Genomic DNA, 24,707 nt, shown 5'->3' on the forward strand with positions numbered 1-24,707 from the left:
CCTTCAGCTCAAAATAATCCTTACAGCAGATAAGCCTATTCTGCCGTAAGATAAGCGTATTCTGCCACTCTTCACTTTTTGTCTTGATTCTTTAAAAATCAATAATAAATCTTAATAGTTCATCAAGGTTCCATCCCTGGTCCAGGAAGATGCCACATGCTTCGGAGCAGCTAAGCCTGAGCACCACAACTCCTAAAGCCTGTGTGCCCTAGAGGCCATGCTCCGAAGTCAATTAATTGGAACCCATCTTTCCCATATTTTAGCCAAATGGTAGCATACTAAGCATTAGACTCACATTTATATCTTATAACTTTAGATATCCTATTTTCATACTTATTAAGCTTAACTGTGTTGTTTAGGTTAAAAGTTGCTGTAGTTTAATGCTATACTTTCAGAAGCTTACCCTATTTTTCAGAAATTGGTGATTGTCTCTGTTTTTCTCTATAAAACTAGTTTTGAAAAACAGCAGAGATCATTATCCAAACTCCTAATAGATGTCAAATTCTTTTATCTAAAGATGCATAAATAATTCCTGTTATGATATTTAGTAGGTTTCTATGTAAGGTCTTAACTTGAACCCTTAACACCTTTAAGAATGCCTCTTGAGCTGATGCCTGAGCCCTCACTGAGCTAGAAACTATGCTAATCTGTCCTTGATGAGGCTGCATTGATTATCTGAGATGAGGAAAATTCATAACGATCACTTCACTTATAGTGCTTATAGGAAGCTTTATTATTACTAATATTTCTTAACTTACTAATTTCTAAACTATATAGCTTCTCACTGCTTGTAACCTTATGTTCCCAATTCTTACAAAGGAATAAAAGGAATTTCACTGGAGTTCCTTTGTTTTAGATCAGAAAGTCAGAGATCTTTAATAATGAAGACATTTTTAATCTCATTATGTAACTGAACTCCTTTGTGCTTTATAATATCACTAATGATCACTGAAAGTTTTTGATAGTGGTGCATTAATGTTGTACTTAATAAGATGACCAGTCTATATTAGCTTTTAGTTTTCAAATTATTTCAAATGAAAAGGAATGGCTGTTAGTAAAATAAGAGGAATTAAGTTCTTTGTTGTTCAGAGAAGCTTCTTTTTTTAAATTATTTTTTCTTTTGTTTTTGTTTTTCATTATTCTCTAAATTACCTTTTTATAAAGAAATTACTTCAGTTACATATTTTATATAGGAGAAATTGCCGTTGTGCTCTCATATTCATGCTTTAGACTACTTTTATATGGCAATACAGGGGTATACACCCACCCCCGATATCACACATGTCCATTGTCATGACATGACTCATTATATACAGATGTATAATTGTTGTAGGTGAAATTTTATTCCCTCTACCTCCCTACAAAATGTCAACTACAAAAGTTGTAAACCACTTCAATCTTATTAGTCCATATACTAATATTATGCACATTTGTAACTGTTTTTATTTATATATACTCTACCTCATGTGTAAAAAGATTCAAGGCTACTTTGTGATGATGTTAAATCAGGATTAAGAGAGGCTTATGTTGTTATTTTTTTTAAGAATTTAGTGTATAAACTTTTTGAAAGCCAATTGAGTTACATTTTTAAATAGTAAAGAAAAGATGGTATAATTGAGATAAACTTAATTAAGAGCTTGATAAGTATATTTTGTATTTTAATAACTTAGTAACTTGATGTATGATCCTCAGTATATCATCTTATTTCTCTGGCTGTTTCCTAATTTGTGAAGTGATCCCTCAGATTTTCAAATGATAAGGTGAGCAGTCAGAACAGGACTTACACACGTGAGAAGATAAAGCTGCAGAGAATGTAGAGTTCATCCGCAGGGCCCCAGGTACAGACCAGGTCCTACACTATTGGCCCATGTGAGCGGGTGAATGGAGCGGGATTCCAACTCAGCTTCTGGAGGCAGAAGCACTCTTTTGTAAACTACCCAAAGGCAATGTCTTTTTCCAGTTTGCATAAAGGAGTCTTAATGTACTAGTTGCCTTGTTCACCAGTTTTAGGCTTCGTCTCAGTTGCCAGCACTGAGCAGTTGATAGCAACTGCCTGAATCCCTGCATGGTGTAAAAATCTATGGGGAAATCTATGGGTGGTGGATGGAGGAGTAGAGGCGTGTATTTATTAATTACCCGTATTAAACTTTAATTGTTAAGTGTGTAGATGTGAATGTTTTGTGTTTGTGGTGTTTGAAAGTGCAGGCTTAGGAATCAGACTAAGTAGCAACTCCTGGTTTTTATTTATCAGTCGTGACCTTGGCAACTTCCTTAATTCCTCTCAGCCTCTGTTCCTTAATTAAAAAGTGGAAATAATAATAGTTCTTGCCTCATGGCTTCCCTGGTGGCTCAGTGATAAAGAATCCACCTGAAATGCAGGAGACTGCCTGCAATGATGTGAGTTTGATCCCTGACTTGGGAACATTCCCTGGAAAAGGAAATGGCAACCCACTGCGGTGTTCTCACCTGAGAAATCCCATGGACAGAGGAGCCTGGCAGGCTATAGTCTATGGAGTTGCAATAGTTGGACATGACTTGGCAACTAAACCAGCACCACCATCTTTCCTTATAAGATTGTTGTAAGAATTGAGTGAATGTGTTTAAAGTACAGGCATGGCACTTGGAATAGCAACTACTCAGTTAACATTAGCTTTCATTGTAGTGATTGTTGTTTGTAATAGTGAATACACTGCATAGTGTGTTTTATCCTAATGTCTGCTCAAGGGGAGGGAAAATTTTTTCTTTACTTTACCCATTGTAGGTTCTTTGATGGGAACTCTTTAATTAGACTGGCCAAAGATGGAGTAACAAGAAAAAAACAAACAGAAGTTTATTAACATGTGCACTGCACATGTACACGTGGGAGCACCCAGTGATGAGGAACTCAAAGGGATGGTTAGAATTCGGGTTTAGATATCATCTTAGGCTAATCTGAGGAAAGGGATTTTGGCCTTCTGGATGTAGGAGGCAAGTTATGGGGAAGTGACCAGCAAAGTATGATAAACAGGATTGCTTAGTGAGATTTGTTATGTAGATTTAAGTTAGAGCCTTCTCCATTGGGAAGAGTTAGTTGTTATGAGTTCTCCTTTCTCTGGAGAGGAAGACATCTTTACAAATGGAAATTTCCTTTACAAGTGTAAGTTTTATTTACAAAATAAAAACTTGAACCCTGTTTTTAGTTTTTCCTGAATCTATTGGTTCTTAAAGTCCTTTAGCTCAGAATAATCCATATGCCAAAAAGGCATATTTTGAGTTGGCATATTCTAGTACTCTTCACTGCTTATTCAGTCTGTCTCTTATCCATTGATTTCTTTTTGTTTGCATTGCCACTTTTCTCCTGGATAGTTGCAACAGCCTTCTATCCTGTCTCTCCACTCCCAGTTGAAAGATAATAATAAATGGCCCTGAGTGTGTATAATGTACAGCTGTCAGTTGATTTGAAGAGGAACAAGAGTATGGTTGAGTACTAGAGAATAGAAAATATTTTAATATCTCTTGTGGAATAATTGGCAGGGCATCTACAAGGATTGTTTTGTGATTCTGACATTAGTTTGAATTGAGTCCCCTCATTATAACGTCAGAATTTTCTGTAGTAGCGTTCTACAACTACAGTTGGGAATAGAGAAAAGTTGTGTGCGCACTCAGTCACTCAGTTGTGTCTGACTCTTTGTGACCCCGTGGACTGTAGCCACTGGCTCCTCTGTCCATAGAATTTTCCAGGCAAGAATACTGGAGTGGGTTGTCATTTCTCACTCTGGAGGATCTTCCCAACCCAGGCTTCTGTATTGGCAGGCAGATTCTTTACCACTGCGCCACCTGGGAAGATAATGAAGGCTTAAAATATTAATTCTTGTGGTTATGTGGAACGTAAAGACGACAAGGATTCTAGGAGAGTGAGATTGAAATGGCTGACCATGAGTCCTAGGATGTGATGTCAGGCACTTGAACCTAGATCCCAGAGAGTAATCTGAGAACACAGGGAGATAAGGAGTAAGCACAAACAGAGGATAAGGAATAGGTTCATCCAAGGAGGGGCAATAGATAAATACATTGTGCTTTGTATATGCATATAAAATAATTCAAAGGATTTAATTTGAGCTAATTCAGAAAATGAAGATCATGACATCTGGTCCCATCACTTCATGGGAAATAGATGGGGAAACAGTGGAAACAGTGTCAGACTTTATTTTGGGGGGCTCCAATATCACTGCAGATGGTGACTGCAGCCATGAAATTAAAAGACGCTTACTCCTTGGAAGAAAAGTTATGACCAACCTAGATAGCATATTCAAAAGCAGAGACATTACCTTGCTGACTAAGGTCCAAATAGTCAAGGCTATGGTTTTCCCTGTGGTCGTGTATGGATGTGAGAGTTGGACTGTGAAGAAAGCTGAGCGCCGAAGCATTGATGCTTTTGAACTGTGGTGTTGGAGAAGACTCTTGAGAGTCCCTTGGATTGCAAGGAGATCCAACCAATCCATTCTGAAGGAGATCAAACCTGGGATTTCTTTGGAAGGAATGACGCTAAAGCTGAAACTCCAGGACTTTGGCCACCTCATGCGAAGAGTTGACTCATTGGAAAAGACTCTGATGCTGGGAGGGATTGCGGCAGGAGGAGAAGGGGACGACAGAGGATGAGATGGCTGGATGGGATCACTGACTCGATGGACATGAGTCTGAGTGAACTCCGGGAGTTGGTGATGGACAGGGAGGCCTGGCATGCTGTGATTCATGGGATCGCAAAGAGTCGGACATGACTGAGCGACTGAACTGAACTGAACTGAATACGATGTGAGAGTAGCAAGTTGCAGAGGAATATCATTTATGTGAGATTTTTAGAAACTTATGAAACAATTGTATTTATTTCCAGATGTTACTTGTAAATCCCTGTGTGAGTATTTTATGCAAAATTATCACCAGCTTGTTTCTCTGGTCTCCCAACTCATAATAGATTAGAAAGAGCAGATTTTTAAAAATTACCCTCTTTGATGCAATAACTGACCTACTAGTGGAGATGGAAGAGACCCAGAACTACTAAATTTAACACAGAAAAGGATCAAAAAGCATATACATTTAGCTGAAATTAATGCAGATAAATGGTCTTATGCCTGAAGTACTCCTATTAAGGCAGCCTTTGATAACTGATATTCATGATTAAGACTTTGCACTGTCAAAAATCAATTTCAATTTTATTTGATATACTGTTTTTACAAAGAGAGGAGAGTATGTGATTAAGATTTTCATGAAAATGGTTATGATGTTAACAAAAATATTTCAGAAACTAAAAGGGGTAAGTTTCATGTATTTGGCTGCTGCTACTGCTACGTCACTTCAGTTGTGTCCAACTCTGTGTGACCCCATAGATGGCAGCCCACCAGGCTCCCCCTTCCCTGGGGTTCTCCAGGCAAGAACACTGGAGTGGGTTGCCATTTCCTTCTCACAGTGCATGAAAGTGAAAAGTGAAAGTGAAGTCGCTCAGTCGTGTCCGACCCTTAGCATGGACTGCAACCTACCAGGCTCCTCTGTCCATGGGATTTTCCAGGCAAGAGTACTGGAGTGGGGTGCCATTGCCTTCTCCCATGCATTTGGAAAATTCTCTTAACATGTGAAGACACTTCATGCTTGTTTGAACAGAGGTTTACAACAGTGCAAAACGGAAGGTAACAGCTTAACAGATAAATGACTGTATATAATTACTGCTTGAGTTATATCAATATGCCTTTTTGGTTTCTTGACAGATTGTTTAACGAACAAAAGTGAAGAATTATCAAATAGCACAGTATACTTCCTCAACCAATTTAATCACACCTTGACCTGCTTTGAGAATAACCTTCAGGTATTTTTATATATGATACTTGAATTAAAATGCTGTTTTGTCCAAATGAATGATAAATAATTCCAGTTTTTATAGCACTACTTGTTGATATTTATCTACACATGCATTGTAGAGGTAGACCTGGATTTCTGCTAAATCCTTCTATTACTAGCTCTTGGGCAAATCAACAAAACTTCAGTTTTTTAATTTGTAAGGTGGGAATAGTAAGATCTCCCCTGACTACCTTCCAGTGTTTTGTAGTCAGGATCCAATGAGTTAATGAGTATGAACATATTAACTGAAGCATGTGATTGTTTAATTGAAACACAATGTTGTTCTGTCTGACAGTAATTTACTTTGACTTTGTTTATGCAATAATGTATTTTGCAGTTCAGTATGATTGTCTATAAGAAGCTTATTCTCTGCCTCAATGTTTGCTTAAATAAATTTTACCTACTTTAAAAGACTCTGTTTAGTAATGTAACTTTGAGTTTTGAAGTATAATATAAAAGGTAGCCTTTAAGAAACCAAGTTATTGGGTTTTGTTTTCTCCACCTCTGACCTTTGAATGTTAGTATTAGAGCTTTCCTGGTGGTGGTGAAGGGAGAAACTGGAGTTCTGATAAAGTCCTAATTTTGAAACTTGCTTTTAATCAAGTAAGTAATCTACAAAAATAGTTATAAACATGTTTAAGATATAGGTATGTATGATTATCTCTTTAATAAATGTGATAACAGAATTATGAATTTCCCTGAGTATAGTAAAAAACATTTATTAGATGAACATACAGTAGATAAATATTTCCCAAAATATGTTCTGCAAGCATTTAATAGATAGTCCATAAAAAAAGGTTTAGTGTTAATAAAGGTAAGAAATGCTTTACTACAGGACTGCAGAGCTTCAGTGGACAAATGTACATTATGTAAAACTTCAAATGGTAATTATTGTACACAGCATTTACCAGACCTATTTGGGAGCTCTTTGGTTTTAGAAACCAAACAACGCTAGTTCTGATACATGTACTTTAGGGAAGCTAGCATTTTTCCTGGGATGTTGGTTGCAAATATTTTTATCCTGGTTTGTTGTTTGTCTTTTTATCATGCTTCTCTTTTTGTTGTGAAGAAAATTTAAATTTTCATGTCATTAGATTTACCAAAATTAATGAGTTAAGGATTTTGCATCACACTAGAAGGCCTTTTCCCACTTTGAGATTATTTAAAAATTTTCTCCTATGATTTCTTCTAGGACCTTCAGGATTTTGTTTTATATATTTAAGCATCATTTATCTATTTGAAATTTACTTCAGTGTAAGATTGAGGCTTAGGGGCTTCCCTGGTGGTTCAAAGGTAAAGAATCCACCTGCCAATGCAGGAGATGAGGGTTCGATCCCTGGATCGGGAAGATGCCCTGGAGAAGGAAATGGCAACCCACTTCAGTATTCTTGCCCAGGAAATTCCATGGACAGAGGAACCTAGTGGGCTACATCCATGAGGTCATAAAGAGCTGGACATGACTTAGTGATTGAGCACACACACGTGTGAGCCTTAGCTCCAACTTTTTATTCTGATGGGTTCTTGACTGTCAAAACAGGATTTACTAAATAAATCCATGAAATGAATTTTAGAACCAAGTTTAAAAAATCAATCATTTTGATATTTTATTATAATTACATTACATTTTAGATTTATCATTTGGGAAAAATTGACATGTTATGATATTGAGCTCTTCTATCTAGGAGTACAGTATATTCAATACTTTCTTTATCAAAATAAAATAGACAACACAAAATTTACCACATTACAGTTTTTTAGTGTAAAGTTAATTGGCATTAAAGTACACTCACATTGTTGTACAACTCCAGCACCATCCATCTCCAGAATGTTTTATCTTCTCAAACTGAAACTCGGTGCATGTTAAGCAGTAACTCCGCATCTCCTCCTTCTCTAGCCCCTGGCAGCCACTACTATTCTTTATTTTTTAATGTTCTCTAGCACAGTTTTATTTATTTATTTAAATTTCATACAGGCCTTATAGTGGTTCTTAACTTTATTTCAAGGTTGTTTTTAAGAAATATTTATTTGGCTGTGGCGTGTCTTGTTGTATCATGGCTATCTTTAGTTGTGGCACACGGACTCTCTAGTTGTGACATACAAGCTCCAGAGCACGCAGACTCAGTGGTTGTGGCGCACAGGCTTAGTTGTTCTGTGGCGTGTGGCATCCTGGTTCCCTGATCAGGGGTCAAACCTGCATCCCCGACATTGCAAGGCACACTGCCAACCACTGGACCACTGGAAAAGTCCCTATTTCAAGGTGGTATTATGTAGTGTTTGGTGCCTCTGGGAATTGTATCTTTTCTTCCCCCACTACAGATTTTAACTAGCTATTTTAAAATGTTTCACTTTGGAATGATTTTAGATTTTTATAAAAGTTACAAAGGTAATACAGAGAATTCCTGTATACCCTTGACCCAGTTTCTTCTAATGTTCACCTTATATTACCATGGTACATTAGTCATAAATAAGAAATGAACATTGGTACATAACTCTTAACTAAATGTTAGGCTTCATTCTGATTTCACCAGTTTTCCTGCTAATTTCCTTTTTCTGTTTCAGGATTCATTCCAGGATAATGCATTGCATTTAGTAATGGTTACTCCTTAAAATTTCTATCATATATGTAGCTACATTTCCTTTCTTACTTTAAATGCTGTACTTATGAGACCTTTTTTCCCTTGAATTTTATTTAGGTTTGTTGAAGGTATGTTTGTATTGATCTTTTTGAAAACCCACAGTTGTCTTTATCAGTTTCTATTTTATTTTTTTTAATGTGTTGATTTATGCTTTTGCACTGATTAATTCCTCCTATATTCCTTTGGTTCTGTCATTTTTCTCGTTCCTTGAATTGAATGGTTGATTGGTTTATTATCGGGGAGAGGTATCAGCTGGAGCTGTAGATTTAAGTCATCAGGTACAGATAGTATCAAGCTTGGAGACTTGGATGTGAGTGTAGATAGAGGTGATAAAGAGGCCTGAGTTCTGGGCACTGCTAGTGTTTTATAGGGTGTGTGTGTGTGTGTGTGTGTGTGTGTGTGTGTGCAACGCCAGTGTTATATGGGTTGTGTCTTTGCATGTGCATGTCTGTGTGTATGTGTGTTACAGAGGGGAGGGGAACTAGCTAAAGAGATAGGTAGTAGCAGTGAAGTTGATGGTATTGGCTGTGGCAGTGGCTTCTGGCTGAGGCAGGGATGTGGGTTTAAGTTCCACACCAAATCCATCTTATGTCAGTATGTATTTACAGGTAGCTTTTCTGGGAGGCTGGACTGTCTTGGTGGGTGCGGAGACTGCTTTTTGTGGATGGCCTTGCAGGCAGGGTCGGGCTATTTTGCCAGCCCCTCGCATTTCTAGAGGACAGTGGGTGGTTGCAGGGGCTAGAGGGTCACAAGAGACTGTGGTGCCAGCTAGTTTCCCTGGGAATGGTGTGATAGCTGTTGTACAGCCTTCCCATGAGGAGATGTGCATGGCATGCCTTTATAATTTACAGTGCTCTTCAGGGGCCTGGGTTTACTGTCTGTTCTTGAGTCTCTTCAGAAAAGAAATCAGGAGACAGGCACATGCTGAAATCATCATCTTCCAAGAATCCTACTTCCTCATTTGTTTCAGACATCACAGGGCTTTTTTATTGTTTGCTATGTAACCATTTGGGTTGGGAAGATCCTCTAAAAGAGGGCATGCAACCCTCTCCAGTGTTCTTGCCTGGAGAATCCCATGGATGGAGAAGCCTGGCAGATAACAGTCCATGGGGTCGCAAAGAATTAGACATGACTGAGCGACTAAACACAGCAGCACACACATGCCACCATTTAGTCAGTCAGTCTTTATTTGGTGGAGATTTTTGTTTGGTTCAGTATTTTACTGTTACAAACAAGGACAGTCCTTTTGGGGTATCAGTTCAGTTCAGTTACTCAGTCATGTCTGACTCTTTGTGACCCCATGGACTGCAGCATGCCAGGCTTCCCTGTCCCTCACCAACTCCTGGAGCTTGCTCAGACTCATGTCCATTGAGTCAGTGATGTCATCCAACCATCCCATCCTCTGTTGTCCCCTTCTCCTCCTGCCCTTAATCTTTCCCAGTCTTTTCCAGTGAGTTACTTCTTCCCATCAGGTGGCCAAAGTATTGGAGCTTCAGCTTCCTCATCAGTCCTTCCACTGAATATTCAGGACTGATTTCCTTTAGGATGGACTGGTTGGATCTCCTTGCAGTCCAAGAACTCTCAAGAGTCTTCTCCAACACCATAGTTCAAAAGGATTAATTCTTCAGTGCTCAGCTTTCTTTATAGTCCAACTCTCACATCCATACATGACTACTGGAAAAACCATAGCTTTGATCAGACAGACCTTTGTTGGCAAAATAATAATGTCTCTGCTTTTTAATATGCTGTCTAGGTTTGTCATAGCTTTTCTTCCAAGGAGTAACCGTCTTTTAATTTCATGGCTACAATCACCATCTGCAGTGATTTTGGAGCCCAAGAAAATAAAGTCTCATACTGTTTCCACTGTTTCCCCATCTATTTGCCATGAAATAACTGGACTAGATGCCATTGTCTTCAGTTTTTGAATGTTGAGTTTTAAGCCAGCTTTTTCGCTTTCATCAAAAGGCTCTTTAGTTCCTAGTCATTTTCTGCCATAAGGTCATCTGCGTATTGATATTTCTCCTGGCAATCTTGATTCCAGCTTTGTGCTTCATCCAGCCCTCCATTTCACATAATGTACTCTGCATATAGGTTAAGTAAGCAGGTTGACAATATACAGCCTTGACGTACTCCTTTCCCAATTTGGAACCAGTGTGTTGTTCCATGTCCAGTTCTAACTGTTGCTTCTTGACCTGCATTCAGATTTCGCCCTTGATTCCCAGACTGGCTGGAGCCAGAGGTCTCCAACTCTGCTCTCCTGGCCCCATGTGTCTTTCCGAGGTCCGAGCTGTCCTCTTCCCCCACTTCTTTGGAGAACTGCCTGTCTGGTTTGTGGTCAGCTGCCTCTGCCCAGCACTCGAGCTCAGATAAGCTGCAGTTCCCCCTTTTGGAGTTACTCAGGGCAAAGAAAGACCCATGGACAGATGGACATGACAGCCACAAGGTCCTCAGAGGAGGGCATGCTGGCTTTGGGGTCAGTCATGGTTCTACTTGCCCTTGGCAGGGCTGGTGGTATTATCCATATTTATCTGTCTGGTAAATTCCTAGAAGTGAAATTGCAATGTCAAAAGATATGTACATTTTAAGTTTTAATATAAATGACAAAATTATACTCCTCTGTCAAGGCATTAGGCTCAATTTTTGATTGAACATATTTAGCTAAATGTACGTTCTATGAAAAACAGGCAATGGGCTATTTCTTGTGGCAGAACTGAACAGAGACTGAGTTTCTCTGTCAGATGGTGAGGGTAATGTTGTGGAGGCTCCATCAGCTTGATTTCTTTAACTTTTTTCTTTCATTCCAGTAGTCAGTTAATGTTATTTCTTCAGGCTCCAAGGTAACGAATAAATGGAATAGAAAACAAAAGTGTGAACTGTTTAGCAAACTTGTTCTTGAAATAATAAGTGTTAGTACTAGAAGTGGAAAAGATTAAAATCCACTAACATTATGTCATTACCCATTACCTTCATTTCAGCTTATACAGTTCATTGGTATTAGTCCCTTTTTGTTGACCAGAAAGGCCTGGATTGTAAGCCTTGGGGTAGAGAGGGTTGAGGAAGGAATGTAGTTTAGGTGCCTTTTCCTTATTCATCAATAAAGTCCTCTTTGTCTCAATAAGGTAGACTTCAGTGTTCAAGTTCAGTACAGGCAGGAGCATACTTTATTTGGTGAAAGTAGGATAGATAAGGGCAGATGTATAAATGACAAGATAACTTAGGAAATTTTTGGTATGTAGGTATCATTAATTTGGTGTATGAGCTAGTGTTGTTCTCAGTTAACAGTGGCTAGTGCTGTCGTTTTCAAAATTCAGGGGCAACTAGAAAGTGCCAAACATTTTGCTATGTGTTATACATCAGTCTTTATTCCTTGGGATCTGTAATACAGGTAAGGGTATCCCTATTTTATAGGTGATAAAACCAAGGCTCACAGTGCTTTAGCAACCTTCCCCACATCACAGCTCAGCACTTTAATGCACTCTATTATTTCTTCTAGGAAATGTAATTAAAATTCAATGTTTAGTGTGTGTATTACATGGGTAACGTGTATCACATGTGCCTTTGACATTTTAGGGGAGCACACACAGTCTTCAGTCAAGAAATTACTCGGAAGTATGCAAAAACTGTCATGAAGCATATAAAATTCTGAGTAGTCTGTACAGTGAAATGCAAAAAATAAATGAACGTGAAAGTAAGGCTGAATTTGGAACACATTTATGCATTGACGTGGAGGATGCAGTAAGTACTTTGCTTGTGAAACAATATATGTTTTGCAGTGTTGAATATGCCTTCTGTGTTATTATTAGAATCTGCATATGCTGTCTTCAACCAGAAATAACTAGTTGCTAAGTAGTAAGTTTTAGAATATCCTGATATGTAAAGCTAAAAGTGGAAATTAATCAGATACTTCATCAGCAAGTTGATAATTTAGTATATTTGGTTCTTTGTATTAAAGTATAGTTGACTTACAATATTATGTTAGTTTCAAGTATACAACATAATGATTTAATATTTTTATTGATTATACTCCATTTATACATTTTGTTTTTTAAATTTGATGATGAATGTCATTTTCAGAGGTATGGGTATTGTTAAATGTTTGCATTTTAGTTTCTTGTGCACTTGTTACTAACTCAGAAAGTCTCTAGGTTTTGTTGTACCATGTTTCTGAAGCCATTCCTCAATTACTTCCTACGACTGAGCTACTTCACTTTCACTTTTCACTTCCATGCATTGGAGAAGGAGATGGCAACCCACTCCAGTGTTCTTGCCTGGAGAATCCCAGGGGCGGCGGAGCCTGGTGGGCTGCCGTCTGTGGGGTCGCACAGAGTCGGACACAACTGAAGCGACTTAGCAGCAGCTCTTACTTTATTTCTTTGTACCTATTACCATCTGAAAAGTTTTGTTTCCTTATTTGTAGTATTTCTCTCCTTACTAAAATATATAAGCCTCAGGAGGACAAGGACTTCATGTCCTTTTTTGTTCACAGTTCAGTTTTCTAGAATAGCACCTGGCAAATAGCAGGCCCTTAGTAACATGTATAGGTTGAATGAATGAATGGTCAACAAAAACTCTTCTCCATTGAATAGCCTGCCTTTACATGGGGTACCACTAGATGGCGATCATGCCTTTTTATGGGAATGTGATGCGTGATTATTGAAATGTTTAAAGAAATTGAAAAATTATTGGCAAAAAGCAGATAATTTGTGGTCAAAATTGGTAAACGTAATGTTTGAGAATGATGAGTGTGAATTATAGCAGCTTGAGATGAACATAGTCTATCAGTAATATTTAGAATGGTAAAAAGCACTTAATATGGATGTACCATGGGGATTTTTGTTTGTTACTGCTGTTCCTGATGTTTAGAATAGTCAATACTTGGCTTTCTAGTAGGTTCCAAGTAAATAATAAATATCTTTTAAAAATAATATAAAAGAATGTTTATATTTTTAAAAGAATTTTTATATTCCTTTAAAAGAATTGAAAATAAAACTTATCCTCCAATAAAAAAGAATAATAGTCTTTAATTATTTTAATAAAGAAGAAAAATGAATATTGGTTCTATGACATAAGTTGAATTACAGAAATCAACATGACCAACCTATTTTAGAACATTCATCTTGCAATAAGCAAAATTACAACAAACTTACAAGGCACCATTTGTAAACTCGATTAAACAAAATTGAGGCTGGAACAGTTTTCTACATTAAATTTGACAGTTTCCTTATATCATTTAGCCTGCTTGACAGAAATCATGAGCTCAACAAATGCGAGGTACAGCAGCCCCTAAGTGTATTTAAAGCATGCTGGTAAATAAGATGTTAATCTTGCCTAATAAGGATTTCACAGGTGGCACTAGTGGTAGAGAACCCAGCTCCCAGTGAAAGGGATAGATACCAGTTCAGTCCTGGGTCTGGAAGATCCCTGGAGGAGGGCATGGCAAGTCACTCCAGTATTCTTGCCTGAAGAATCCCCATGGACAGAGGAGCCTGGCGGGCTACAGTCCATGGGGTCACAAAGAGTCTGACGTGACTGAAGGGACTTAGCACACATGCACACATTGTCTTAATAAAGTGTCTGTGACTCGTTAGATACTACCTAATTAAAAAATTACTTGCCGTAAGTATGAATCTCTCATAATATATTAAATAAGAGATTAAACATTTCATAGATATCGTCTCTTGAAGAGAAGCCTTATGAAAAAAGAGACACCTTATAAAGTTGATATTTTTATTTCCATTTTTAAAATATTGCAACAAGCTCAGTGAGATTACATAGAAAACATATGAAAAAAATATTTTGTTTTTGTGACACTTGCCCCCCAGTTTTATTGAGGTATATTTGACAAATAAAATTGTTATATATTTAAAGTATACAATATGATGATTTGATATACACTGCGAAAGAATTCCCAGAGTAAAGTTAACATTTATCACCTCACATAGCTACCCTTTTAAATATTTTTTAATGACCAAAGCACAGTCTTAACTATATTTCTATTGATGCTAGTTCTTCTGTGTTTGAAGTCTGTGAAAGGTTGAAATTCTTTGGATAGTATCATGAATTTTGAATATGAGATTTTTGTATGGGTATAAATTTATACAGTGACTAATTGTGAACCAGCTTATTTCCCTACAAAAAGAAATTGTCCTCAACTGTTAATAATTTTTTAGGGATGTATATTTAGTCTAAATTCTGGGTTCTTGTTATTAACAAAATAATTATATGAATTTGGAGACAAATGAAAAACAGAGTAACAGTATTTGTTATTGTTTCAGATGAATATTACTCGCAAACTTTGGAGTCGAACTTTCAACTGTTCAGTCCCTTGCAGTGACACAGTGCCTGTAATCGCTGTTTCTGTGTTCATTCTCTTTCTACCTGTTGTCTTCTACCTTAGTAGTTTTCTTCACTCAGAGCAAAAGAAACGCAAACTCATCCTACGTAAGTTTCTTTTTATGATTATTCTTTTATTTAGATAAAAACCTGTATTTTTTTAAAAATCTAAGGCTGCTTTAGAAATGATATATACTCTGAGAGCTCAAGGTAAATTAGCTTGAAACAGCTGTCTTCTTTAAATTTTTACAACTCTGTTCACTAATGGAAGAGATGTATAAGTTTATAAGTGAGTTTATAATCAAACTTTAATATACAGTATCTTTCAGAAGCTTTAGTTGAGAAAGCTAGATTCCCTGGAATAAAGTTGACAACAACAGAGCAATAGCAGCAAAGGCTTTGCAAACCTGAAATAGCCATAATAGGTAAATAAATAGTTTTAGGCCCATTTGCAGAACTACCCATGGCAGAACCACCAGACAAGCATCAGTTAGGGAGAAACTGTAGCTTGCACAGAGACAGTTTGTTTATGAACAAATTGGAATTGTAGTTGCAAGAAAGTTATTTGACATATGGCATATACTCAGTATGTGTTAATTCCTTTCCTTTCTCCCTATCAAATAGGGCAGAGCAGAAAAAGCACTAACTAGAAGGTTTCAACCAGCCAAAGAAAAGTGACTTCCAAGTCTCGTATGTTTCTTCTGTATTATCAGAATGAAAATATGGGCTTAACCCTGAATAGTTTTAGTATTTCTAAAAGAGGATATTTTCTGGAGAAAAACATGAGGCTTTTTTTCTCTTAAATATTATTCCTAGTCTAGGAACCTATGATATAAAATTTTTTCCCCTGTAAATCTTTTTCTGGCATTTCTTCATGATTTATCTAACTGCACTTCTAATATATCTGACTTAAAAAAAAAAAGACTACTTGTAGATCAGTTTGCACAATGCAAGGTGTCTTTATTATGGGTGTATTTAGTAAAGTATTTTGAAGATTGTCAGAATTCTGTATATATGTCATAACTCCATCTTAAAAGCATTTATTTAGAATAATAACAAAACATTGCAGGGACCTCACTGTTGAGAAACTCTTTTTCAGGGCTTCATGTACCTTTAAAGTGTAGCATTGTATTTGCTTTGCAAATCTATTTAACGCTGCAGGAGACACATACTACTTCTGATCAGTGTCTTTGTTTGATTGGATTAAAGATTTACTGAGCATGGCCCCTGTCAGAACAAGACCCAGTTTCCCTCTCCGTCAGTCTCTCCCATCAGGAAGCTTCCATAAGCCTCTTATCCTTATCCATCAGAGGGTAGACAGAATGAAAACCACAATCACAGAACTCTAATCAAACTGATCACATGGACTATAGCCTTGTCTAACTCAATGAAACTATGAGCCATGCCATGTAGGGCCACCCAAGATGGACGGGTCATGGTGGAGAGTTCTGACAAAACATGGTCCACTGGAGAAGGGAATGGCAAACCACTTCAGTATTCTTGCCTTGAGAACCCCATGAACAGTATGAAAAGGCAAAAAGATAGGACACTAAAAGATGAATTCCCCAGGTCGGTAGGTGCCCAGTATGCTACTAAAGATCAGTGGAAAAATAACTCTAGAAAGAATGAAGACACAGAGCCAAAGCAAAAACAACACCCAGTTGTGGATGTGACTGGTGATAAAGTAAAGTAAAGTAAAGTCCGATGCTGTAGAGAACAATATTGCACAGGAACTTGGAATGTTAGGCCCATGAATCAAGGCAAATTAGAAGTGGTCAAACAGGAGATGGCAAGAGTAAACATCTACATTTTAGGAATCAGTGAACCAAAATGGATTGGAATAGGTGAATTTAACTCAGATGACCATCACATCTACTACTGTGGGCAAAAATCCCTTAGAAGAAATGGAGTAGCCCTCATTGTCAACAAAGGAGTCTGAAATACAGTACTTGGATCCACTCTCAAAAACGACAGAATGATCTCTGTTCGTTTCCAAGGGAAACCATTCAGTATCACAGTAATCCAAACCTATGCCCCAACCAGTAATGCTGAAGAAGCTTAACTTGAACAATTCTACGAAGACCTTTAAGACTTTCTAGAACTAACACCCAAAGAAGATACCCTTCTCATTATAGGGGCTGCTGCTGCTAAGTTGCTTTAGTCGTGTCCAACTCTGCGACCCCATGGATGGCAGCCCACCAAGCTCCCCTGTCCCTGGGATTCTCCAGGCAAGAACACTGGAGTGGGTTGCCATTTCCTTCTCCAATGCATGAAAGTGAAAAGTGAAAGTGAAGTTGCTCAGTCATGTCCGACTCTTAGCGATCCCATGGACTGCAGCCTGCCAGACTCCTCCGTCCATGGGATTTCCCAGGCAAGAGTACTGGAGTGGGGTGATATTGCCTTCTCCGTCATTATAGGGGACTGGAATGCAAAGTAGGAAGTCAGGAGATGCTTGGAGTAACAGGCAAATTTGGCCTTGGAGTACAGAATGAAGCAGGGCAAAGGCTAATAGAGTTTTGCCAAGAGAACTTGCTGGTCATGGCAAACACCCTCTTCCAACAACAAAAGAGAAGACTCTACACATGGACATCACTAGATGGTCAACACCAAAATCAGATTGATTATATTCTTTGCAGCCAAAGATGGAGAAGCTCTATACAGTCAGCAAAAACAAGACAGGGAGCTGACACTGGCTCAGATCATGAACTCCTTATTGCCAAATTTAGACTTAAATTGAAGAAAGTAGGGAAAACCACTAGACCACTCAGGTATGACCTAAATCAAATCCCTTACAATTATACAGTGGAAGTGATAAACAGACTCAAGCAGTTAGATCTGATAAGCAGAGTGCCTGAAGAACTATAGTCAGAGGTTCATGACATTGTACAGGAGGCAGTGATTAAGACCATTCCTAAGAAAAAAGAAATGCAAAAAGGCAAAATGGCTGTCTGAGGAGGCCTTAAAAATAGCTGTGAAAAGAAGAGATGCTAAAGGCAAAGGAGAAAAGGAAAGATATACCCATTTGAATACAGAGTTCCAAAGAATAGCAGGGAGAGATGAGAAAGCCTTGCTCAGTGATCAAGTGCAAAGAAATAGAGGAAAACAATAGAATGGGAAAGACTAGCGATCCCTTCAAGAAAATTAGAGATACCAAGGGAACATTTCATGCAAAGATGGACTCAATAAAGGACAGAAATGGTATGGACTTAACAGAAGCAAAAGATATTAAGAAGAGGTGGCAAGAATATACAGAAGAACTGTGCAAAAAAGATCTTCATGACCCAGATAACCATGATGGTGTGATCACTCACCTAGAGCCAGATATCCTGGAATGTGAAGTCAAGTGGGCCTTAGGAAACATCACTATGAAGAAAGCTAGTGGAGGTGATGGCATTCCAATTGAGCTATTTCAAATCCTGGAAGATGATGCTGTTAAAGTGCTGCACTCAATATGCCAGCAAATTTGGAAAACTCAGCAGTGGCCACAGGACTGGAAAAGGTCAGTTTTCATTCCAGTCCCAAAGAAAGGCAATGCCAAAGAATGCTCAAACTACCGCACAATTGCACTCACCTCACATGCTAGCAAAGTAATGCTCAAAAATCTTCAAGCCAGGCTTCAGCAGTATGTGAACTGTGAACTTCCAGGTGTTCAATCTGGATTTAGAAAAGGCAGAGGAACCAGAGATCAATCAAATTGCCAGCATCTGTTGGATCATCGAAAAAGCAAGAGAATTCCAGAAGAACGTCTATTTCTGCTTTATTGACTATGCCAAAGCCTTTGACTGTATGGATCACAACAAACTGTGGAAAATTCTTCAAGAGATGGGAATACCTGACCACCTGACCTGGCTCCTGAGAAATTGTAGGTAGGTCAAGAAACAACAGTTAGAACTAGACATGGAACAACAGACTGGTTCCAAATTGGGAAAGGAGTACGTCAAGGCTGTCTGTTGTCACCCTGCTTATTTAACTTATATGCAGAGTACATCATGTGAAATGCCAGGCTAAATGAAGCACTGGAATCAAGATTGCTGGGAGAAATATCAGTAACCTCAGATAGGCAGATGACACCACCCTTACGGCAGAAAGCAAAGAGGAACTAAAAAGCCTCTTGGTGACAGTGAAAGAGGAGAGTGGAAAAGTTGGCTTAAAACTCAACATTTAGAAAACAAAGATCATAGCATCTGGTCCCATCACTTCATGGGAAATAGATGGGGATACAATGGAAACAGTGAGAGACTTAATTTGGGGGGGCTCCAAAATCACTGCAGATGGTGACTGCAGCCATGAAATTAAAAGACGCTTGCTCCTTTGAAGAAAAGCTATGACCAACCTAGACAGCATATTAAAAAGCAGAGACATTATTTTGCCAATAAAGGTCCATCTGATCAGAGCTATGGTTTTTCCAATAGTCATGTATGGATGTGAATGTTAGACTATAAAGAAAGCTGAGCACCGAAGAATTAATGCTTTTGAACTGTGGTGTTGGAGAAGACTCTTGAGAGTCCCATGGACTGCAAGGAGATCAAACCAGTCAGTCCTAAAGGAATCAGTCCTGAATATTCATTGGAAAGACTGATGCTGAAACTGAAACTCCAATACTTTGACCACCTGATGTGAAGAACTAACTCATTGGAAAAGACCCTGATGCTGGGAAATACTGGAGGCGGGAGGAGAAGGGGATGACAGTGTCTGAGATGGTTGGATGGCATCACCGACTCAATGGACATGAATTTGAGTAGGCTGTTGGAGTTGGTGATGGAGAGGGAAGCCTGGCATGCTGCAGTCCATGGCGTCACAAAGATTTGGACACGACTGAGCTACTGAACTGAACCATAAGAGTTCATCTGGTTGTACAAGTCACAAATCTTGTTGTCTCTTAATTTCTTTTAATGTCTTTCTATTTCTTTTTTCTTTTATTTCCCCGTTCCTATATTCACTTCTCCACTCCTTTAAATTCATCAGCAAATACTGCCAGCCCTATTTCCAAAAATACATCTTAAATATATTGTCCCTTGTCAGCACTAATTCAGGGGTCCCTTGACTGATATCTGTACATTAATTTCTTGACCCAATACAATCCATTTTCCATATACCAGCTAGAGTGAATTTTAAAACACAAATTTTACCATGTTCCTCTCCCATTTGAAACCCTTCCTGTGTACCGGTTGCACCTGAATAAAATAAAAACTTATTCTAGGGTCTGCTCTCCAAGCTGCATGTGATCTGACTCCCATCTGCCTTCCTAAACTACTTGCATCCATCCTTCTCTGTACTCGATGCTGTGTGTAGGTTTCTTCTCTTAGACACCAATTTCATGCACATTGCCATCCTTCCAAGGCTTTTATATTTGCCCTCCCTACTTTCCTTGACTGGCTTCTTGTCATCCAGGTCTTAAGTCAAAGACCTAAGAGACCTTTTATGACCAAAGAAGGCCGCCTATGACCATCTCCCCAACCTAAGAACACACCCTTCATTTAGTTCTTATATGTCATCTTTAATAGCATTTAATTGCTGTTTAAATTAACTTTTCCACTTATTTTCTACCTTATTTGTTTGTCTACCCTGACTCAACTGTAAGTTCCATCAGAAAATGGATTTTGTTCATCTTGCTCACCACTATATCACCAGCATCTAGAAAGTACATGGCCCATAGTAAATGCTCAAAAATATTTGTGGAATAAAAGAACATTATACTTAAAGTTAGCAGTTCCTAGAGTGTGTTCCTCATAATACTAGTCCTGTAAAATTCCTTTACATGAGCTTCATAGTGTACCTGAACATTAATTGTATCCCCCAAACTTGACAATAAGACCTTTGCATAATACCTATTAATGTTTTGCAGAAGCATTGTTTATGAATTAAATGATGAATTTAAGGAAATGGTAGCATAAACAAATAATTCTTGTGCTGTTACTTCATGGAAATTTTAATTTGCTTTTCTTTATGCTACCATTTTGTACATTCCCATTCATCAAGTCCTATGGGAATTAGGGATTTAAAAAGGAGCAAGGCACAGTAGATGCCCTCAAAAAATATACTGACCATAATCCAATCATTACAACAAATGTAGTAGAAGTGCATAAAGTGTGGTTGGACTGCAGAGAAAGAGAAGATATACTCGGCATTAGGGATGCTGGAATTTACCATTAGATGATCCCTGGGGTAGAATTTTGGATGATGTGGAGATTTATCAGATAGAGAATAAGGAAGCAAAGAAGTTACAGTTATATGTGGGTGTGTGCCTGCTAAATCGATTCAGTCCTGTCTGACTCTGCACCGCTATGGACTGTAGCCTGCTCCGGTCTATGGCATTCTCTGGGCAAGAATATGGAGTGGGTTGCCTTGCCCTCCTCCAGGGGATCTTCCCGACCCAGGGGTCAAATGTGCATCTCCTGTGGCTCCTGCATTGTAGGCAGATTCTTCACCACTGAGCCACAGGGTAATGGTTATATGTACTCACTGGTACTGCTACATGATTGGTTTAATGAATTTGATAATTAGAAACTAGATTATATTTAATCATTTAAAATCTTAATTTCAAAATTAAAATAATTTAAAAATGATCAAACGACATAATAAAAAATTTTTTTTATTTAGTTTGCTTCCCAAATCCACTGAAGGCTTAAGAAGACATTATCTTAGGTTGTTTTTTAGTTTAAGTTCCTTTTAAGTTTAGTCTGAAGCCATACACTGGTCTGAGGAAGTCATGTAGTCATCTTGTACTTTAGAGTGGTCAGGGGAGACCCTGATAGAAACTAGAATAGTTATTCTCATCCCTGGCCATACATCAAAGTTGTCTGCAAAGCTTTCAAAAAACAAAAAGAAAAAGCACAGATGCCTGAATACCACTGAAAACCTAAATCATAGCCTCTGTTCTAGCGTTGAGAACCTCTGAAGTAGAGAGATTCCTTAGTTATCCAGTGTAAGTTACCTTCACTATGGCATGGTTGTTTTTAATTTCTGGAACATGAGAAACATGTTTAACTATAAGAAGAAAACATATTACCTAGCCAATAGCCATGAATTTCTTTATTAACTCTAATGACTCAGTCCTATCAACACCATAAACAAAATTGACTGTATATATTTTATTAGCAGCCATTTATGTGCAATGTATGTAATATCCAACTCTTCTTTGTAAACTGTTTAAAATTTTTTTAAACATTGCAGAGTTCTTTCATTGAATTCTTTCAAGAGAAACTTAGATTTGGATTTCTAGATTAGACTTCTAAATATATAGTTTTATTATGATACTTTATAGCACTTACATTTTTTAACTAGAGTACTTTCACTTATATAACATATGTAAGATTGTAAGGTTCAGAATGACATAAATTGTTCTATTTGGTGCTGCTTCTAACAAAGTCATGTGCTTCTAGCAAAGTTATATTTTTGAGTTTAGTAGAAAAAAATAGATGTAGATTTAATTCTTATAAGATTGAATAGGTTCAGATTCAAACATAGAATTAATAGATGAACACTGTAGTTTACATAAAATAATGAATTATCATGTTTGGAGAATGAAATTTAAGTTAAAATAAAATACTTTTGATTTATGTAGCGAAACGTCTCAAGTCCAGTACAAGCTTTGCAAACATTCAAGAAAATTCCAATTGAAACCTGCAGAATGGAGAATCAGCATCTTATCCCATGGATGAATGGTGGAAGACACAGCTTGGTCCAAAAGAAGATAAACTGTGATTTGACAAGTCAAGTTCTTAAGAAATGCAAGGACTTCAGATTTATTTTTAAATAAGAATTTTCAATTTTTCTTTCCTTTTCCACCCCATTTTTAAGGGTTTGGATATTTTTAATTTCCAGGCATAGCAATGTTGTCTATTTTAAAGTGTATTTGTTAAAATAACAAAAGATGCAAGAACAATCTTTGTTTTGTTTTGTAGACATATTGTTACTGAGGCTTCCTGTATCTCCTTGGTTAACATAGTATCTCAAATAGCAAAGTTTTTGAAAACTAACAATTTAAAAATTAATCAGTTATAGCAAAGACTTTGAAAAAAAATGTACTTGCCAAAAAGTAGCAGGTCCAAAGATTAAATTTCTCATCATTGCAGTGTAATTTTCACATATATTTAATATGTCATATATTACAATTAATATGTAATTCCATCTCTAGTTTCCTTAAAGTCATTTTTGAAACCACTAATTACAAACCTCCCAAACAATTTTTAGAACTGGGAAGGCACATTACATTTATCTTTGTAAAAAGATTTATGATAACTGGTTTCTTACTTGACTTTTATAAATAGTATTTTACACCTTATTTTTGCCTTTATTTCATAAGTAATTTGAAATCACTGGACTGCTTTATTATATTCAGGGCAAGATGGATTCTTTTTTATACCAGGGATTTGGATTGTGAAATATTAAGTTATTTGGCAATTTATAATTTATTACTATTTTAAATCAAATATAGCATTATCACACTGTATTTAAATTGTGATTTTTTTTTAAATAGGGATTTTCTCTTGGAAGATATGGGGAGTTTTGGAAGAGAGGAAAAGGAGGAGTAAAAATACCCTTAAGATTCAGAAAATAGGGACCTGAGGGGATGCTCACTCTAAGACTATTCAATGGTTTATACTGTAGGCATGAGTCAGTAGAGTTTGATACAGGATGCAGTTCAGCTAAGATGATGCTTATTTTTTTCTAAATTATTAATATCAAATGAAGGTGATACATGATTAAAATGAAGTCAGATATTTCACAGTTGAAAATGAATTCCTTTTTGGAATGTTGTAACCCTTTAAAAAAAATTCAAAATTGTTCACGTTTTCTTCCCTCAGGTGTTTTAGTGTTAGGTGTTCCATTTGTTAATTCCTTCTCACCATCTTGGTGGAAATAGGTTTTCTTTCTTTCCTTTTTTTTTTTTTAGGCTTTGTTTTAAATGTTGAAAATATAAAGGCTGCTCTATATAGAAATAAGAATTGGCTTAATTGGTACAAGAATCTGAATCCCTTCATACACTGTAAAATGTTCTTATAGAGAGACAAGATAATGTTTTTTATTATTTTTTTAAATGTTTACCATGTATACAGAGTGAAAGAGAAGGCTCACTCTTGGATATGTAACATATCCAAAAGCTGTTACAGTTTTTCTAGTCTGCTGTGATCTGTTTAAAATGTGCTGCTGTTTGTTCTGCTGTTACTGTTCACGCTGCTAATGCTAATAGCACTATCTTGATTTGAGGCATATAGTTGAGGGCCATTGAAAGCAATCCTTCATTAATGCAGATAAAATCCGTTTACGTGTGCAAAGTTACAAAATGGCATTTTCGATTCTGTAAGAAGTGACTCTTTGAGCACCTTTTAATATTATGTATTTCTGAAAACCCTGGCTTTTGGATATGGCTGCTAATAAGCACTTTACAAAAGAAAAGGCATCCCCTTAATATTTTTCTGGTTGAGTCATTGCTCTTTAGAAGTAGCATCAGCAAGAGATTTCAAAAATAAGTATTAAGCACTATGCTAAAGTGTGTAAATATTTCATTTGTAAAGTCATATTGAAAAATTCTTTGCATAGTTCTGAATTCTTAGATTCATAGTATATGTGTGTGTACCGGAATATCTTTAGTTTTTTGACACTTTGAAATAAAGGAAATAGCTTAAAGAAATCAAAGTGCTGTATTTGATTTTTAAATACTTTTTTTTTAACTTCAGATGTAATTGAACATCACATTTCAATTTTCAGGTATTGAGTTTCAGTATGTACTTTTGAAAGTATGTATTGGGACTTCTTCCCTGGTGGTCCAGTGGTTAAGCTCTGCTTCCAGTGCAGGGGACACAGTTCAGTCCCTGGTCAGGGAACTAAGATTGAACATACTCTGTGGCCAAATTAATTAATTTAAAA

At 37.2% G+C, this 24,707-nt stretch overlaps 1 protein-coding gene across 1 annotated transcript in view; it reads left to right on the forward strand.

The window, feature by feature from the left end:
• Positions 1-24,471, forward strand: part of OSTM1 (osteoclastogenesis associated transmembrane protein 1) — a 40,127-nt gene extending 15,656 nt beyond the window's left edge. Inside the window, exons 3-6 of the mRNA XM_004023572.4 lie at positions 5,739-5,836; positions 12,075-12,239; positions 14,780-14,945; positions 22,402-24,471. Coding sequence (XP_004023621.2) covers positions 5,739-5,836; positions 12,075-12,239; positions 14,780-14,945; positions 22,402-22,457 — 485 coding nt within the window. The 3' untranslated portion in view covers positions 22,458-24,471. The remainder of the gene's footprint in view (positions 1-5,738; positions 5,837-12,074; positions 12,240-14,779; positions 14,946-22,401) is intronic.
• Positions 24,472-24,707: the final 236 nt, after the last annotated feature.

Source organism: Ovis aries, chromosome 8, assembly GCF_016772045.2.
Source record: "Ovis aries strain OAR_USU_Benz2616 breed Rambouillet chromosome 8, ARS-UI_Ramb_v3.0, whole genome shotgun sequence".
In the NCBI taxonomy this organism is placed as follows: Eukaryota; Metazoa; Chordata; class Mammalia; order Artiodactyla; family Bovidae; genus Ovis; species Ovis aries.